The 20,514-nt window shown below is 33.6% G+C and overlaps 1 protein-coding gene and 1 long non-coding RNA gene across 7 annotated transcripts in view; both read left to right on the top strand.

Annotated features, from left to right (window-relative positions):
• LOC106880610 (uncharacterized) overlaps positions 1–10,521 on the top strand; it is a 141,839-nt gene extending 131,318 nt beyond the window's left edge. For 4 of the 6 annotated variants that reach the window (XM_089352263.1, XM_089352262.1, XM_052967798.2 and 1 more), the window contains 2 exons: positions 103–152; positions 8,293–8,745. In XM_089352263.1, coding sequence (XP_089208389.1) covers positions 103–152; positions 8,293–8,306 — 64 coding nt within the window. In that variant the 3' untranslated portion in view covers positions 8,307–8,745. Of the gene's footprint in view, positions 1–102; positions 153–8,292 lie in introns of all 6 variants that reach the window. The other 2 variants (XM_089352261.1, XM_089352259.1) reach the window with 1 other exon arrangement.
• A 1,477-nt stretch (positions 10,522–11,998) lies between these two features.
• On the top strand, positions 11,999–16,603 carry LOC149135547 (uncharacterized). Its single transcript, XR_016241891.1, has 2 exons — positions 11,999–14,517; positions 16,355–16,603. It is a non-coding gene; the product is annotated as an uncharacterized LOC149135547 (long non-coding RNA).
• Positions 16,604–20,514: the final 3,911 nt, after the last annotated feature.

The following is a 20,514-nucleotide window of genomic DNA, read 5'->3' as shown; positions in this document are numbered from 1 at the left end:
GTGTATATATATATGTGTGTGTGTGTGTATGTAGGTAGGTATAATTCATCTTTTTATAGTTAATTTCATTGTTGTTAAGTGTGTGATTCATTTATCTTCCAGATATTTAAACCCATTGTCAGTAAATTCCCTGAAGCACATTCAAAATGAAGGTGAGATTTTTCATTATTCTCTAAATTTAATGGCAAGGCAGCAAGCTGGCAGAATTGTTAGCATGCCGGGCAAAATTCTTAGCGGCATTTCATCCATCTTCATGTTCTGAGTTCAAATTCCACTGAGATTAACGTTGCTTTCATCCTTTTGGAATCGATAAATTAAGTACCAGTGAAACACTGAGGTTGATGTAATCGACTAGTTCCTTCCCCACAAATTCCAGGCTTTGGGTTTTTAGTAAAAAGGATTAATTAGTTTAATTGTGCATATGATAGAATCATAGTAATCATGTAGAATAAGAATATTATGCAGGAGATATGATAGTGGAATCTTTACCTTTAATCTTTTCTTTTACTTGTTTCAATCATTTGAATGTGGCCATGCTGGAGTACTACTTTGAAGGGTTTTAGGCAAACACATTGATCACTAGATTTAATTTTTAAAGCCTAGTCCTTATTCTATTGGTCTCTTTTGCTAAACCATCAAATTATGGGGATGTAAACACACCAACACCAGTTGTCAAGTAGTGGTGGAGGGGACAAACACAGACACAGAGAGACACACATAGATTTACATACATACATATCTATATATATATAATGTATGTATATATATATGTATGTATATATGTATATATATATATATATATATATATATATATGTATATGTATATATGTAGTGGCGTCATGCAGGCATAGCGTAGATTCGATCCTCGATAGCCAAATTTCACTTAACAGTTCAGCACTTTTCTCATGGTAGAACAATAGTTTTTCTGTGAGTGACAGCAGTTACATTTGCCAGATGCCTTCGCTAGGCAGAATAATTTCCTTACCACTTGACACTTCTAACCTCTTCTAGGCTACCGGAAGTTAGAATTGAGATAACAGGTATCACCAACAAAATCCATTCTTCTCTGTCCTTCTGACTAGTTTAGGATAGTTATAAAAACAAGAACTCCATAAGCCAAAGTCAGTTAGTGAGAACGAGTCTTGCTGACCAGCTGAATGAAATGCCATCTCCGAAGGAAAAGGCACAAAAGGACAACTACGGTAACACACGAATGAAGCAGTTGTTTCATCCCACCACTCTCATTTTCACTAACTCACTTTCTTTCTTTTGGTTTAGTGACTATTGATATGAAGACTGTAGTTTCCCAGTTCAGAGTCACCGAAGTGCAGTGGCATTATAGCATTAGAAGGTAGCAATTGTTTTTAGATGGGGTCACCAATGTAATCAATGGATGTGACAACTGTTCATGCAAAGGTGAAGAAAACTAATTTCTTCTTGTATATTTGTGTACACATTCTCATTTGTGTACACATTCTCATTTGTGTACACAGAGATATGGTAATGTTACAGAGAAAAGAAAGTGAGAGTGGTAGGACGAAACAACTGCTTCATTGGTGAGTTACCATAGTTGTGCCTTTTCCTTCCAGAGATGGGATTTTATTCAGCCAGCCAGCCAGACACAGTTTTCACTAACTGACTTTGGCTTATGGAGTTCTTGTTTTTATAACTATCCAAAACTAGTCAGAAGGAGAGACATATTGTTGAGAACAATAGATTTCGTTGATGATACCTATCATCTCAAATCTAACTTTTGGTGGCCTAGAAGAGGTTACAAAGGTCAAGTGGCAAAGACATTATTCTGCTTAGTGAAGGCATCTGGCAAATGTAACTACTGTCACTTACAGAAAAACTATGGTTTGACCATGAGAAAAGTGCTGTTGAGCTGTTAAGGGAAATTTGGCTATCGACAATTGAAGCCATTACACACACACACACACACATGCACACACACACACACACACACACACACACACACACACACAAACAAAAGATAAGAGTGAAAAAACTACAGAAGGCTTGTGTTACATGGTTAAAGTATATATTTAAATTATAAGAAAATTGGAAAAGGTTCCTGGACGACTGTTTCATACTCTGGAATGAAAACACAGATGAACTCTTGAAATTCAAAAGTCTATTGAACAGTGTCAACCCAAACATACAGTTCACAATGGAGTACAACCAAAAGGAGCTCCCATTCTTGGATATACTAATTAAAAAAGTAAACCTTAAAATAGAAACGAACATATTTTACAAAACCACAGACGCCAAACAATATCTACTATTTGATTCATGCCACCCAAGACACACCAAGACAAACATCCCCTTCAACCTTGCAAGAAGGATATGCACAATAGTGTCAGAACAAAATACTAGAGACTACAGACTACAAAAACTCAAAAACACACTAATTGACAGACACTACCCAGTTCAACTCATAGAGGATGGAATCAGACGTGCATCACAAATTAACACACCTTCCCCGAAAATACTGCCGTACATATCCACATACAACCCCAGAAACAAAGAAGCCTTCACCATCATCACCCAAAACATACCAATGCTACACAAGGACCCCAAATTAAAGGAAATTTTACACACACACAAAATCATTAAAAGCCACAAACAACCAAAATCACTGAAAAAGATCCTCACAAAGGCAAAATTATTTTCCAAAATAACAGATGCGAAAGTAAAAAAATGTGGTCGACCAAATTGTGCAACATGCCCAAACATTCTAGAAGGTTCAGAATTCCTCTACAAAGAGGGACACAAATTCAAAGTTAAATCTAACTTTACTTGTGCCTCAGAAAACCTTATTTATGTAATAAGATGCTCGGGCTGCCACAAGAACTACATAGGGTCCACAGGATTATCGCTCAGATGCAGATGCACTCTGCATCGACAGCAGATTGCATGCCTAGAATACCGAATGATACCTTTTAGTGAACATATTGAGAAATGTGCAAAACAAATGCTACCACAATTTATAATCTTTCCTTTCTATCAATGTGCCAATAGAACACCAACACAGATTAGATTAAATAAGGAAACCTTTTTCATTCAAAAATACAAACCCAAACTTAACCATTGCTAACACATTTAAATAAGGAAATTCATCACCCCACTGAGAAAAAGGAAAAAATATAGATCAAAACCATGGTAAATTAATCAAATTCTACCACCTCCTAGATTTCGATTATCTCCCCTATACCGGAAGAAATCCCTAATTACCTCCCCCTATCTAGAACTCTTCTTTTTCAGACTGGAGCGAACACGTTACAATGAAGTAGAGAAATTTGAAAAGACAACACGAAACCGGTTATTTCTCCAAATACAATGTTTATATACCAAAAAGATTTTATAACGTTTTTCTGACATAATTTAAATATATACTTTAACTATGTAACACAAGCCTTCTGTAGTTTTTTCACTCTTATTATCTTTTATACATCCAACCACGTGTTTTCACATACCAACTTTCTCACACCTATATATATATATATATATATATATATATATATATTGGGTCATTCATCCCATATATAATGCAGTTTTTTTATACCTCTTTCATTTTTCAAAATTAAGATAAACAAAGATTTTTTTTACCTAAAATATATTCTGCTTCATTTTCTACAATGTTTTTCCATCTATCTGGTAGACTTGCAAGGCCCCTCTTCCTAAATTCACTTATCTGTGATGGAAAATACTCCTTCAGTACTTTGTTTACATTATTTACATTTGACAGATATTTGTCCTCATCTTGTTTGTTGTTAACACAACGTTTCCGAGTTCGATTTCAGGCAGTGACCTGAATAATAATAATAATAATAATAATAATAATAACAACAATAATGATGATGATGATCATAATAATAATAGTAATAATAATAATAATAATAATAATAAGGAAGAAGAAGAAGAAGAAGAAGAAGAAGAATCATAATAATAATAATGATAATGACAACATCGAAAAATACCTTAGGAATGAGATCCCAGGTTTGAAATTTCCCCAAGACACCTGATGAAGGCTGGAAGGTATATCAGCCGAAATGTTGTGTTAACAACAAACAAGATGAGGACAAATATCCGTCAAATATAAATAATGTATATAATTTCTCATCTCTGAAATATAGAACTGTATTCTCCAGTACTGTTCTGACCTTGTCTACAGAATTCATATTTTTTCCATCCAAATGATTTGAACACTGCGGAATAAATGTTAATCAGAAGGGGCAATGTCCGGCGAATATGATGGGTGGGGCATCGTTTCCCATTCAAACTGCTCCAGCCTTTGGATTGTTATCCTTGCTGCATGTGGCCGAGCATTATCCTGATGGAAGAACATCTTTCATCTTGAAATCAAAGATGGTCATTTTCCTTCTAGCGCTAACTTAAACAGATCCCCTTTGTTATTGTTTGGTTTAGGCTTAAAATTTCAAAGTGTATTAAACCTTTTATATCCTACTAAACAGATAATAGCACCTTACATGGGTGAAGACCTTTAGACTGTGGTGCCAGTGTTTATCTTTTCTCTCCCCACTGTCTTCAGCACTTGACAATTTTATTAGAGAACCCTTTTTTCATGACAAGTCACAGTTTGGTCCAAAAATGGTTCATTCCTGAGACGTGACAGCAAAGAAAGCACACATTTACTCTCTACATGCGGTTAGATTCGGAAAGTGTGTGAGGAACCCACTGACCCAATTTGCTGACTTTTCTGACGGCACACAAGTGTCAATAAATAGTTGAATGACCAAATCCAAGCTTCTCTGCTAGTTCTTCAACAGTTATATCGGATTTTGTTCCAGAAGGTTTTGCAAGACATCTTCATTGAGCTCCAGAGAACTTTCAGGATGAAGCTCATCTTCTAGGCTGTAGTTTCCAGCTCAGAATTTCTGGAACCACCATTGACATTAGCTTATGCTTATTGTCCAATCTCCATATACTGCATTAATATTCCTCACACTTTCTGTTGATTTGTTGCCTTTATTGAACTCATAAAGCAAAATATGCCGAATATGCTCATTTGTCACTTCCATTATAGCTTTGAAAAAATAACTGTTAAAATCGCACTCTGCGAAACTTGAATTAAGAATAAATATAAGGTAAAATTACTACCTGCTTTTATAACAAGTTGATGTAGGTAGTTTATCCTGTCCCCCTCCAACTTTTAGTTCATGCATTTAAAAAAAGCATATTATTTATGGGATGGCCTAATATATATATATATATATATATATATATATATATATATATATATATATACATACATATATGTATATATATATATATATATATATATATATATATATACATACATATATGTATATATATATATATATATATATATATACATACATATATGTATATATATATATATATATATATATATATACATACATATATGTATATATATATATATATATATATACATACATATATGTATATATATATATATATATATATATATACATACATATATGTATATATATATATATATATACATACATATATATATATGTATATATATATATATATATATATATATACATACATATATGTATATATATATATATATATACATACATATATATATATATATATATATATATATATATATATATATATATATATATATACATACATATATGTATATATATATATATATATATACATACATATATGTATATATATATATATATATATATATATGTGTGTGTGTGTGTGTATATATATATATATATATATATGTGTGTGTGTGTGTGTGTATATATATATATATATGTATGTATATATATATATATATGTATGTATATATATATATATATATATATATATATATATATATATATATATATAATTTAGAGAAAAAAACACAATTATTGAATTCATCCATGAAAATCCACAATCACATATAGAAAAATTTTATAAGTAAATACACTAAAAAGGCCTATAATAAAAAATAAAAAAAGTACAAAGTAATAAATATTAAAATAGTAAAAATGACTACACATGTTTCATAACCATATTGTCAAATAGAAAATAAAATTAAAATAAAATCGATTGAAAATATGGTTATGAAACACGTGTAGTCATTTTTACTATTTTAATATTTATTACTTTGTACTTTTTTGATTTTTATTATAGGTCTTTTTAGTGTATTTACTTATTAAATTTTTCTGTATATGATTGTGGATTTTCATGGATGAATTCAATAATTGTGGGTTTTTTTCCTCTAAATTATATATTTATATATTATACTAGCAGTATAGCCCGACATTGTGTGGGATTAAGCTAGGATTATTAAGTGATCAAGTACTTTATTTCAAACAAAAATAAGTAACATCGACATCAGATTTGAGCGAAGTCCATTGAAATTGGTTTGGCTGAAAATGGTTTGCTGGCAATTTGATTGGGAAATCTCATAAGGAATTAGTTTATCGGTTATTTCCACTCATTGACTGTTTTTTTTTTTTTAAGTAGCATTAGAGATCTGCATAGGAGAAGGTTGACTTGAAGGTTTGCATTGGAGATCTGGATTGGAGTAACATAGGAAAACTTACCAACAGCCTTAACCAGAAAATAAGGGGCCTGTCCCTTCTTGGTTAACTCTATGAGCAACTTAGCCAATCACTGATATCAGCCGAGTGAGCATTGCCGTTGGAGAAGTCAGCATTGTCCAATAAAAAAGAGGAAGAGTCTATAAGTCATGTTGCCATGGTTTGAGAATATGTCCGGCCAATGCTTCCGGATCACTGTTTATAACCACATCGGCTTCAATGACAACTTGTCTATAAAACTTCGCTATAGACAACATTGCATGTTCTGCCCTGATGAGCATACACAAAAAGAGCTTTTCTACTACCCACACGGAAGCAGGCCACCTAAAGTTGCCCATGTGAAAAGCATGGCTCCCCCAAATGGATGACTGCCACCGGTGTGCTGAAATCCTTGGAATTTTGCTCCCCTCACACATTGATCTTTTCATCATCTATTTTTCAATGTATGGGGAAAATACGGAGATTAAGAATATGGATATTTTTTTTTTTTTTAATCTCAAATTTACCATGAAAACTCCAGCTAAATTATAGATAACACTCGCATGATTTTCACTAAGAGAAAAATAAATCGGATTTTTTGCATGGAATCAACTATCCTGGCCTGCTAATATGCTACAAAACCCTTTATGTGGTCCGAAAACTGGGTTGGGGTGTGGTGGAAGCTTCGGAAAGTTTAAATCATATCGGCCTTTTCCGTAAAAAGTGTTGGAGGGAAAGAGGGAAACGACGTCGTAAAAGTGAAAAAGATAGAGAGAGCGCGATTTCTTTTGAAGTTGGCATGTGTGTGTGTGTGTGTGTGTGTGTAATGTTGCTGATGTGTGTATGTGTGTGTAATGTTGCTGATGTGTGAGAGAGAGAAAGAGGGAGAGAAAGAAAGAAAGGAAGGAAGAAAGAACGAAAGAAAGAAAGAGAGAGAGATAACTGAAATTATTTTTATTTCCTTTTTATAGTGAGTATGCAAGACAGAAAGTGTGGTGAAGTTCTTTTGTTAGTGTGAGAGAGAGCGGTTATGTATGTATGTATGTATGAATGGCTACAGTGACACACACACACACACATGCAGGTTGTTATGTATGTGTGAGTGTGTCACTGAAACCATTCACACACACACATACATAACAACCTGCATGTGTGTGTGTCACTGTAGCCATTCATACATACATACATAACCTCTCTGTCTCACACTAAAAAAAGAATTTCACCACTCTCTGTCTCACATACTCACTATAAAAAGGAAATAAAAATAATTTCAGTTATCTCTCTTTCTTTCTTTCTCTCTCCCTCTCTCTCACACACACATGCACACACCAGCAACATTACACACATACACACACACACACACACACACACACACACACACACATGCCAACTTCAAAAGAAATCGCGCACTCTCTATCTCTTTCGCTTTTACGGTTTTGTTTCCCTCTGTCCCTCCAACACTTTTTATGGAAAAGGCCGATGTGATGTAAATAAACACACGTGGGTTAAGTGACATCTTTGGCACTGGTATCGTAAGATCACCTTTTATACATTTATATTGTGTAATTCACTGACAAATTGTTACATACCAACATAAATTCATAGAACTGTAGCTAAATATTGGTTGTTTTAGAACATTTCTAAAGCATTTCATGAAACTGAGTTATGTCATCAGAAATTAGATTTCATTAGGTTATTTGAGACAAACAGCTCTGAAATTTATAATAATGTTCATTTTTTCCTATTGCAGCACCAATTGGATGAAGTTCTACAACCATGAAAGAACGAGTTTACTGAGGATTCTTTACAGGAAAAAAAAATTAGACCAATATTCTTACACATCTTACCTGTTTATGTTTTTGTTTTTATTTCTTTTCTTTTAGTTTTTCCAAAACAAAACATCACCATTTATTTCCTACAGGATACCAAATCAAAAAACTGATGGAAACTACGATTTCCATTAACAAAAAGTGCTTCTTTGTGATTAGCTTAAAAGAGTAGCAAAACACCAGTCTTAACATTATTGTACAATGACAGTATATGTCCTGTATCAGCACATAGTCAAAAATTCTATATACAAATGATATATTTTGCTAATTTCCCTTAATATTCTGAACAATGCCATCCCTGCACCCAAAGAAAAAAAAAAGCCTTGATCAATTTTGAGCTAAATCAAAACAAAATTGTGAAGCATTAATCAAAATGTTTTTATTTACTACTGCATTAAACACTGTTATCCAGTTGTTTTTATTTTAATAACATTCTCCTGTGTATATGACAGCAGAACTTATGAGAATGCAGAATGTTGAATGATTCCAATCCCTGAAAATTAAAACAACATTGACATAAAGAAGAAAATTCATAAGTATGAGACAATATTTTCAGTGAGAAAACTCTAAGTAAAAATAATGCCTTATGATGATGGGTTTAATATTGTAATTCTCCACATGCTAATTCTTGCCACGTATTAGGAGAACATACAACTGCTTCATTTTGTTCATTCAAATTTCATCCACTTCAGCCACCGATCATGTCACCCAGTGTTTGTCCTCTTCCTTTCCTTTATTTTCATTTGGAAGTTTCCCACAATTATTTGTGTGTAATTTTTCACTCTTGTATAATGCACACATCCATCATTGTAAGCAATGAAACCCCCAAAACAAATATCAGTCACATACAATATATACAAACTTTTTTTTAGTGTCTATGATTTGTAAAAAAGAAATGGTCACTCAGATTTGCAATTGTCATATAAATCATCATCATTATAATCATCATATTTTTATGTCCATTTTCCATGCTGGCATGGATTAGATGGATTGTCATGTTCCAAGTTTGTTCTTCTTCAGAGTGTTACTGTGCTCCTAGACAGATAGGTGGACCATGCTCCATTTGAACATTTTAAAGTTTGGTTTGGTTTCTATGACTGGATACCTTTTCTAACACCAACCACTTTACAGAATGTACTGGATGTATATTTTCATGGCACCAGCTCTAGAAAGACTAGGTATCTTTTCAAACTTGAGCTGTCTTCATTAGCACTTGTGAGGTTGCCTTGTGCCCTACATGTCAATGGTATCCTCACTGCTCTACATATCGAGCAATACAACTAATATAGTAGGTAGAATAAAAGGCAATTGCCAATGATGAACTAGAATGAAAAGGAGAATGACATGAGAGTATGAAGGAGGAGACCAGATAATTGGGGTCACAGTGCAGTAAAAGAAGTGCTAGAAGTAATAGAAAGAACAGTAATGGATAGTCATAAAAAATGTTGTGATGGATGTTAAAATGTGTGAACCTGGAAGAGCGGTGTGATAATTAACAGCATAAAAGGATAACAGGAGAGTAATGTTAGTTGGTAAGAAGGGATGTGAATGATGAGTAGTCAAGAAGGTGATGGTAAGAGAATGATGAATACCTGAGAGAAAGGGAATGAAAGTTGAAAGGGTGAATATCAAATTCAACACAACTTTCAATTAATTTGGCATAGTAATGGAGGAGAGCCACATATTTACTGCTAAGGGAGTGCAGGCATATTAGATACCCATAGATCTGATGTAAACTGTCTTTATTCAGGCATCATGATGAGAGAGACATTTAGTGCTGGTAAAAGAGAGAACAAGTGGTCATTAATGAGTTTGACATGAATGAAAATAGCAGAGATAGGTAGTGTTAGCTGTTGGTAAGAGAGTGACTGATGTAAATTAAGAAGTGAGCTGAGAAAGAGAAAGTGTTGGCTTGCAAGTATATGTGCATAAGATACAAACAGATACAACACAATCCCTCATAACTTGATAGAAGGAAGAAAGGAAAAATATAGATAGTGGTAGAGAAGGTAATTGAGTAAGGGCATTTCTAATGTTTCTTTCATCCCATAGGTGGCATGGTACAGTGAATGTGGAATGGCTGAAAGAGCACGTTCTAAATTGGTAACAAAGTGAGAATGATAACAGATGGAGGTTCAGCAGATACAAAAGGAGAAAAAGCCTAAATATGAATCAAGTAAAATCGAAATCGTAGCTGTGGCCAGTGCTGCCTGACTGGCTTCCATACTGGTGGCACATAAAATGCACCATCCAAATGTGGTTGATGCCAGTGCCCTTGTGCCGTGCCTAAATATGAAACAAGTAAAATCGAAATTGCAGCTGTGGCCTGACTGACTGGCTCCCATGCTGGTGGCATGTAAAATGCATGATCCAAATATGGTCAAAGCCAGTGTCCTCTGACCGGCTCTCGTGCTGGTGGCACGTAAAAAGCATCATCTAAATGTGACTGATTCCAGTGCCGCCTGACTGGCTCCCATACTGGTGGCACATAAAGAGCACCCACTACACTCTCAGAGTGGTTGGTGTTACAAAGAGCATCCAGCTGTAGAAACATTGCCAGATCAGATTGGAGCCCAGTGCAGCCTACTGGCTTGCCAGACCTCAGTCAAATTGTCCAAACTATATCAGCATGGAAAGCAGATGTTAAATGATGAGGATGATGATGATGATGATGATATGTATATATATACATATATATATATTTATTACAATTAAAAGGGTAAAGAATTATCAATTTATTAATTTATTAATAAATTAATAATTAATAATTTTTACCAAGCCCTTCGGTATAATAGCACCATTATCGGTGAAGAACTTATTTAAAAGTTCTTATACATTTATAAACATAATTAAGGGGTCAGATAGCCTGTTGGAGTTTCAGCACTTTAGCTGCTATTTCTGAACTTCTTTATGTTTATACATATATATCATCATCATCATCATCGTTTAACGTCCGCTTTCCATGCTAGCATGGGTTGGACGATTTGACTGAGGACTGGTGAAACCGGATGGCAACACCAGGCTCCAGTCTGATTTGGCAGAGTTTCTACAGCTGGATGCCCTTCCTAACGCCAACTGTAGAAACTAGAATATATATATATATATATATATATATATATATATATATATATATTCTAGTTTTCATCACTGCCCCCATTTTAATATAGATTTTGCCATGCTTGCATGGTTGGTCAACTCTTCTCCAACACTGAACTTGGTCCTGTGTCATATCTTTTGTGACATGCAACAACTTGAAATCAGTTTTCACCACTTCCTCCAAAGTCTTCTTGTATCTCTGTCTATTTTGTGTCACTCAGCTGTCACCATCCATATGCATCACATGTCCATACCGCTACTGTCTCTTTCTCACATACTACATCTGATACTCTTCATATTCAATCATTATCATAGCTCATTTATATTCCCATCATGCACGCATACAAATGCAACACATCTAGTGAGTATATTCACTTCACTCCTTTCTTTCACGCCATGCAACATTACAGTTTATGCATGAACACCATACAACTTGCTTTCCATTCTAAAAACTACCTTTGTTGGCAGTAGAGATATAGCTCCTTGTACTTTTTCTGATCTGTTCCTGCTCTGGGTATTATGCTTTCAAAACACCCACTGCTGTTAATTGGGTCATTTAGGTTATAGAAGATATCAACTACTCCTAGAGAGCCACCCAGGCATTTGAGAGAGGCTATTTTATGTGTACTCTTAGTGCTTATTACCTCATTGCACCTACCACATGTGAAGTCTAATTTCTCTGTTAATCTGCTTGTGATCCCACCACACCATTTGTTTATGCATTGTTTACACTAACAAGACTGTATGGAATTTCTGTCTAAGCATGGTTTGATATACAGAAAAAATTCGCACAACTTTAAACACGACAAAAAGTAAATTTGAAAGTGACCTTTTGAACTTTAATGATGTTGACTGGAATAGCATATATGCTTTGAAGTCAACCTTGTGGAAATCAAATAATCGTTTTTTCCCCTTTTTTTTTCATGAAAAAAAGCATTTATTGCACATTAAAAAATATGGTAACTTAGTTATGCATGTTCTGTTACTCTGTTACTATAGAAGATATAATTAATTATTTCTATTGGGTTGGTGCATAATTATTGTGGCTTTTTTCAACAAATTTTATTCAACAAAAACAATGAAAACATGTAACAAAAACATCTTTAAATGATTATTCTGGAGCATATTCACCATCTACTTCAATTACTGCTTCCCATTTGCTTGGCAGACAGTCAGACCATCATTTAAAGATGTTTTTGTTAAATATTGTTATTGTTTTTGTTGAATAAAATTTGTTGAAAAAAAGCTGCAATAATTATGCATCAACCCAATAATTATCACATTTCTTTTATTCAGCTAATGGAAAGTATTTTATATAATTGTTGTTGTTGTTGTTTATCTCAAGGTAAATTCTAATTGAACAAAATTATGATCAAAAGCATTCAAGCTGTGAACATAGAGCATCATATTGTTATATTTCAAAGACTATATTATCCAATATGTTTTTCATTTTGTTTTTAAACAATGTATTATGTAATTTGAAGGACGCTCACAATAATTTATTTGTGAATCATAGAAATAAAGTTACCTGTAAATATCTATACAGGGAAGTTTTTTTTTTTTTTTTCTGAAATATCACCCTCCTGCATATTATTAGAATTTCTTTCATAGACAATTCTTTAGTCACTGTTATTTCTAGCCGAGGTGGTAATTGCCTAGATAGATTTTAATTTGCTCATTGGTACTAGATTGCTACTGTTTGTGTTCTTGTATAGCCTCAGGTTAGCAACCCTTAATAAACAGATCTATGCTCAAATGCATTCCGATTACAATCAGCCCATCTTTTATTCTTTTATCCAGAACCAGATTATTCAATGTCCTCCTCCTCCTCTATAGTGACAAACCATAACCTAAAGGATACTTGACCACTATTTTTCATCATGTTCAGCAATGCAAGCAATCATGAAGAGGCTTGCTCCCTTACTGACTCGTGTTTCTTGCAGTTTTTCAGCCCCAAATCAACCCTGACTGAGCAGACACAGAAGTGCTTGATCTGAAGTGCTCCATCCATAACTTCCCTGCCTTTTTAGACTTACATATGGGGAGGCACATAGCTTAGTGATTAAGGTGTTTGAATCATGGTCATGATATTAGGGTTTCGATTCCTGGACTAGGCAACAAGTTGTATTCTTGAGCAAAAACTTCATTCCACATTGCTCCAGTCCTCTCAGCTGACATAAGTAAGTAATCCAATGACAGACTAGGGTCCCATACAGGTGGGGAATATATGCACCACAGAAACCAGGAAACCAGCCCTAACAGTCTATATGACTTGGGAAGGCCCTTTATCCTTTATCCTACACTGGTAGTATGTGAATTAGGATAACTTTTCTATTTCTAATAGGCTGAGAAACTATGTAGAAAATCCCTCCTTGGCTTGGGGTTATTTCCATAACCAAGTCACTTATTTCTTAAATTACCCAGAACAGCTTCTCATCTAAAAATATGTTCTACAAGTGACAAGTTGTTGCTGTTGTTATTGCTGTCGCTCTGTGTATAATTCCCTTATTTAAGGCAATAGAGTGTAATATCATGAAGAATTGACTGATATTTCTAGCATTTTAGCTGCTTGTGTTAAAAATTGGCATATCTCTATTTAATTTATAATGAAGATATGAACAAAATTTTTGATCAAGATTACTGCATTTGCCAGTGATGCACCCCTATTTTACAGAGATGCTTTAAGAAAAATAAAACAAATTTAGTTTGTTTCATCATACACTTATTTTATTGAAAGATATTTTGGCATGGTTTTGTGGGAGAAAATGTATAATTTTGTGCATGTTAATACTATATTATGGCAGTATATTGGAATAAAGTATAAAACCATAAATTCATTATAAATAAACTACATTATGGAAGTACTATATCTCAGCTTAATCTTCTTTCAGGTTAACTCTATTGTTGTTCATAATTTAAACAAGGAAACTGCCATACAGGATGTAAAGCTCATATTCCTGATTGTGATGTTCTGTATTATGATCACCCACCAGAGTAGCACACCACCACTATGATCTTGGTGTCATCAACTCATAGCAAATAGTTAACAGGTAGTTGAAAATTTAACATGCTTTTCATTTTTCTGAGAGAATATTTTCATTTAGATTTAACAGGTGTGGCTGTATGGTAAGAAACTTGCTTCCTAATCACATGGTTCCAAGTTCAGTCCCACTGTGTGGCACCTTGGGCAAGTGTCTTGTATTATAACCTCAGGCTGACCAAAGCCTTGTGAGTGGATTTGGTAGATGGAAACTGAAAGAAGCTTGTTATATATATATATATATATATATATATATATATATATGTGCCTGTGTTTTTGTGTCTGTATTTGTCCCCCCATGTAATGATATGTTTCATATAATGATATGTAATCATACCAGTAATGATATGTTTACATCCTCATAACTTAGCAGTTCAGTAAAATAGAACTATAGAATAAGTATTAAGCTTAAAAAATAAGTCTTGGGGTCGATTTGTTCAACTAAAACCCCTGAAGGTGGTGCTCCAGCATGGCTGCAGTCTAATGACTGAAACAAGTTAGAGAAAATGAATAAAAATGTTTCTTAAAGATAACACAGTCATTAAACAATGTTTGGCATAAATCAGGTATGAGTTATGTATACTGGGGAAGAAGGTGTAGCACTATGATGTGACCTCCCTATATAACTGCTGATGTTACATGTTACATAAATAGAAAAGCAATATTTTTGTCAGCTTGTGCTAAGAGACTGACAGCTTGGCTTGTTTTCAATATTTTGTTATAAGAAATAATTTTTGTACATAATGAGTTAGGCTCACTAGGCTTCCTAGCCTATGATGCTTGGTCTCCCATCACAATAAAACAATATAGACACAGTGGAATAATATTTTGATGCATTTAAAACTATAAAGAGCATGTCATCATGCACCAATGAATAAGGTATGCAGAAAACAGTTAAGAAAAGGCGGCGAGCCGACAGAAACGTTAGCATGCCGGGCGAAATGTTTAGCGGTATTTCGTCTGCCATTATGTTCTGAGTTCAAATTCAGCCGAGGTCAACTTTGCCTTTCATCCTTTCGGGGTTGATAAATTAAGTACCAGTTACGCACTGGAGTTAATGTAATCAACTTAATCCCTTTGTCTGTCCTTGCTTGTCCCCTCTATGTTTAGCCCCTTGTGGGCAATAAAGAAATAAGAAAACTGTTAAGAAAAGGCAGTGAGCTGGCAGAAACGTTAGCACACCAGCCGAAATGCTTAGTGGTATTTCGTCAGCCATTACGGTCTGAGTTCAAATTCCTCTGAGGTCAGCTTTGCCTTTCATCCTTTCGGGGTCAATAAATTAAGTACCAGTTATGCACTGGGGTCGATGTAATCGACTTAATCCGTTTGTCTGTCCTTGTTTGTCCCCTCTGTGTTTAGCCCCTTGTGGGTAGTAAAGAAATAAGAAAACTGTTAAGAAAAGATATTTGCAAGATTGTTTACTTAATGATTTTATTTATTTTTGTACCCTTGTACTCTCTTTAAAAAGGTAGTAGATTGATTGAGTCACAAAAGAGATGGATTCAATATTTTGTAGTTTCTATTCCAGTTCTCTGAGTTCAAATCCCACCAAAGTCAATATTACCTTTCATCTTTTTGAGGTTGGTAAATAAAATACCAACCAATCCAGTACAAGGTTGATTCTTCTCTTTCTTTTTGTCTCAGCCTTTTCTATTTATGTATCATTGACTGAATTTGAGAATTGCATTAATGCCTGAGGAATTCAGTTGCTCAAACAACTGAGTGCTCATTATTGACACTGACATAGAATCCACCATTAATCTTTGAAATAAACAAAGAAAAGAAGACTCTGTTAGTTGCAGATAACATTACAAGAAGGGGTCACTAACTCACACCTTTCTTTTCAGGTATTCTTTTCAGACTACATTAACCAATGTGTCTTTTTCTTTTATAAGACAGCTAGAAAGAGGTGTAGGAACTGGATGAACCGTATACCCTCCTCTTTCAAGAAATTTAGCTCATATAGGTTCATCAGTGACACTTTTAATATGTACTATTTCCACCACATGGTGGATATTGATTAAATTCATTATGCTTGAATAGAGCATTATGTTGTATGTTTATTTTAATAAAAAGATATTTTAAATAATTAAAAATTTTCTTCATTTTTAATTATGAACATTTCAAAAACTCTTTTTACCATTAGATTTCACTGTTACAAATTAGTTGTTAAAAATATAATTTAAGCTACAGACCTGACTGAAACCTTTTTAACCCCTTTCTTATCTTGGTTACCATATTTCTCTTGAAAGACATTGCCTTTATTTCAATTCATTTTAAAATTTCTTTCCCCCTTTTCTTCCTTTTTCCCCCTTTTCTTCTTGTTTCCTTTCTTTTTTTTTTTTGCTACTGTTTGTATTTTCTTCAGTTTGAGATTTGTATTTTAATGTGGTTTTGTATTATCTATATATCATATAAAAAAAATTTTAATTAATGAAGAATTTAGTAAAATAATTTTCTCATTGTAATCACATAATTTTGATGGCAGGTTTTAATTTGGATAATTTTAAAACATAAATTTTGTGTCATAAAAACAGGGATGATCTCAGGTGGGTTGGTTTCTAAAGGGTTAAATAGTGCTCTTAAACGAGACTCGTTATTCTCAGCTTGTGCTAAATACCATTAAAGAGAAAATATTAACATTTTATAAAATATGTTATGTTCTTAAATGCCTTGATATGCTTATAAATGGATGAGAAAGAACAAAGTTTAAAAACCATAACCTGTTTCAAATTCATAGGAGTGGCTGTGTGGTAAGTAGCTTGCTTACCAACCACATGGTTCCGGGTTCATTCCCACTGCGTGGCACCTTGGGCAAGTGTCTTCTGCTATAGCCTCGGGCCGACCAAAGCCTTGTGAGTGGATTTGGTAGACAGAAACTGAAAGAAGCCCGTCGTATATATGTATATATATATATGTTTGTGTGTCTGTGTTTGTCCCCCCACCATCGCTTGAAAACCGATGCTGGTGTGTTTACGTCCCTGTAACTTAGCGGTTCAGCAAAAAGAAGCCAATAGAATAAGTACTAGGCTTACAAAGAATAAGTCCTGGGGTCGATTTGATTCGACTAAAGGCGGTGCTCCAGCATGGGTGCAGACATCTTGGTGACAATATAAAGAGATAACAGGTCATTGGACATCGTATGAGAAGAAAAAAGTTATGCACACTCAATGAGCAACACAAGAAACTGAAGGGGAGAGGACACTGAGGAAGCCTTACCAGGGGGTTTGAGAAAGATGGTTTAATAACATGCTAAGATGTATAAGAATAAGAGGATTTCGAGGTCCATGATTGCTGATGTCTGTAGGAATGGTACATGAGGAAGATGAAGGATTAATAATATGTAAACATCTTTTCGTCTAGTAGTTGTATGCTGTCAACTTAATGTGACAGTCTCCTGAAGGGAATAATACTACTGTTGGTTAGACCTAGGAAGCTGCACCACTTCTTGTCGGCCATGACACATTTCCTGTGTCCTTATGTTTACAAGGGAAACATAAGGACACAGGAAATGTGTCAAGGCCGATAGGAAGTGGTGCAGCTTCCGAGGTCTAACCAACAGTAGTATTATTCCCTTCAGGGGACTGTCACATTAAGTTGACAGCATACAGCTACTTCATCGTATCACTACTGCATAAATCTCCCTGAGAGATTTAGAAATGTATTATTTCTAAATCTTTTCGTCTGTCTTTACGTTTTGAGTTCAAATTCCGCTGAGGTCAACTTTGCCTTTCATCCTTTCGGGGTCGACAAATTAAGTACCAGTTGCATACTGGGTCAATCTAATTGACTGAACCCCTCCCCCAAAATTTTGGGCCTTGTGCTTAGAGTAGAAAAGAATATGTAAATATCTTTTATCTTTTAATTGTTTCAGTCATTAAGACTGTGGCCATGCTGGGGTACTGCCTTGAAGAATTTTTAATCAGATGAATTGATCCCAGTACTTACTTTTTTTTAAGCCTGGTACTTATTCTATTGGTCTCTATTGCTGAACTACTAAGTTACGGGGGACATAAATACATCAACACTAGTGGACTATTGGTTAAAAAAAATCTTTGTAGAACATATTCAGTTTTTGCAGTAAAAATAACAATAATGGATAATGGTTTCTGAAAGTAGAAGAGATGCCAAGTGCAAAACAAATAATACAATTTCTGACAATGTTCTTTTCTAAGACTGTACTTTCCACGCTACCTAAGAAAACTTTCACCATCTCAAAAGTCAAATGCTTCAGAAGAAAATACAATTTCAAATGAAATTATGGATTGCATTGTTCTCAATAAATTTCCAGGTATTTTATAGTTATTAAAATAACTGTGCAATTTCCATGGTTACTGTTAGTAAATATATAATGAAATAACACTGACAACAAACTGGTGTAAGGCACTTTTCTGATAAATTTTTTTATTTCTGTAGAATTTATTTGAGTAAGATTTTTCTTATGATGGTGACAATGATAATAATTATAATAAGGATAATAATAATAATGATAATATTTTAAAAGGATTGACATAACTCTTCACAAAGGTAAACAGACAAGATGAAGAGCATGATGTGGTTGCAATAGATATTTTATTGGTTGAAAGATATTTCAACAGCAAGCCTGTTTGTGTTGAGTTCAAAATAAACAGTGATAAAAATTCATAATTCTATAATTATGAATTTTTATCACTTTTTATTTTGAACTCAACAAAGACAGGCTTGCTGTCAGAATATTGTTCAACCAATAAAATATCTATTGCAGTCACATCTTGCTCTTCGTCTTAATAATAATAATAATAATAATGAATAAAAAGAAACAAATAGCTTAGTAAGAATTAGAAACTGAAATGAATCCCAAACTTGTGCATCTGATGGGTTTTTTTTTCATGTCTCAAGTATTCATTTCAAAGTTGTAACATCTCTTTAATACAGTAACAATATATACTTACTATTGGCAATGTAAGCATATATTGCTGTGATAAACATTTATTGAAGCATAAATTATGTTTGTGTAGAAAATTTAGGAATTATGCAGTATAATTATCATGTTAGAAAAAAAAGTTCAATTGTATCTGTAAAACTTTTAAACTCTAGATTAGAAAATATGTACATATATATATATATATATAATATAATTAGGATAAAATCTTTATAAGAATTTATCAAGTAGTCAGCGTGAAAAAACCCCATAAGGAAAAAAAAAACTCATCGTTTTTTTCCCATAAATATATATAATTTATATAAGGGCATTAACTATATAGTAATGCCTCACGCGTAGAGGGACTAAATAAGTCAAAAACTACCAAAAAATAAGCAACATATTTATCGAAAGCGAGGGAATGCAACTTTCAAAAATTAATCTCCTAAAAACATTTAACTTAACGGCAAACCACTGGTTTCTCAATTAATACACCAAAAACTGTGAAGTAAGCTGCATCTTTTGTTCATCAGTACACGTATGGTCGAGACACATAAAAAATAAACAAAAATAAACATACCACGATGTACCCAACATAGTACGAGGACTTCTGTTCATCATTATATATCCGTAAAAGAGGTTAGAATTTATCCGGTTGCATCTCAGTAACACGTACTAATACAGAATAATATTCAGCACTGAATATATTCTAATTATTTATAATATAATATAGGATAAAATCTTTATAAGAATTTATCAAGTAGTCAGCGTGAAAAAACCCCATAAGGAAAAAAAACTCATCGTTTTTTCCCCATAAATATATATTACTTGATAAATTCTTATAAAGATTTTATCCTATATTATATTATAAATAACTAGAATATATTCAGTGCTGAATATTATTCTGTATAAGCACGTGTTACTGAGATGCAACCGGATAAATTCTAACCTCTTTCACGGATATATAATGATGAACAGAAGTCATCGTACTATGTTGGGTTCATCGTGGTATGTTGATTTTTGTTTATTTTTTATGTGTCTCGACCATACGTGTACTGATGAACAAAAGATGCAGCTTACTTCACAGTTTTTGGTGTATTAATTGAG

The sequence above is a fragment of the Octopus bimaculoides genome, chromosome 5 (assembly GCF_046866305.1).
Source record: "Octopus bimaculoides isolate indiv1 chromosome 5, ASM4686630v1, whole genome shotgun sequence".
Lineage (NCBI taxonomy): Eukaryota > Metazoa > Mollusca > Cephalopoda > Octopoda > Octopodidae > Octopus > Octopus bimaculoides.
The sequence above is the reverse complement of the archived record's forward strand: the minus strand, read 5'-3'. Positions and strand labels throughout refer to the sequence as shown.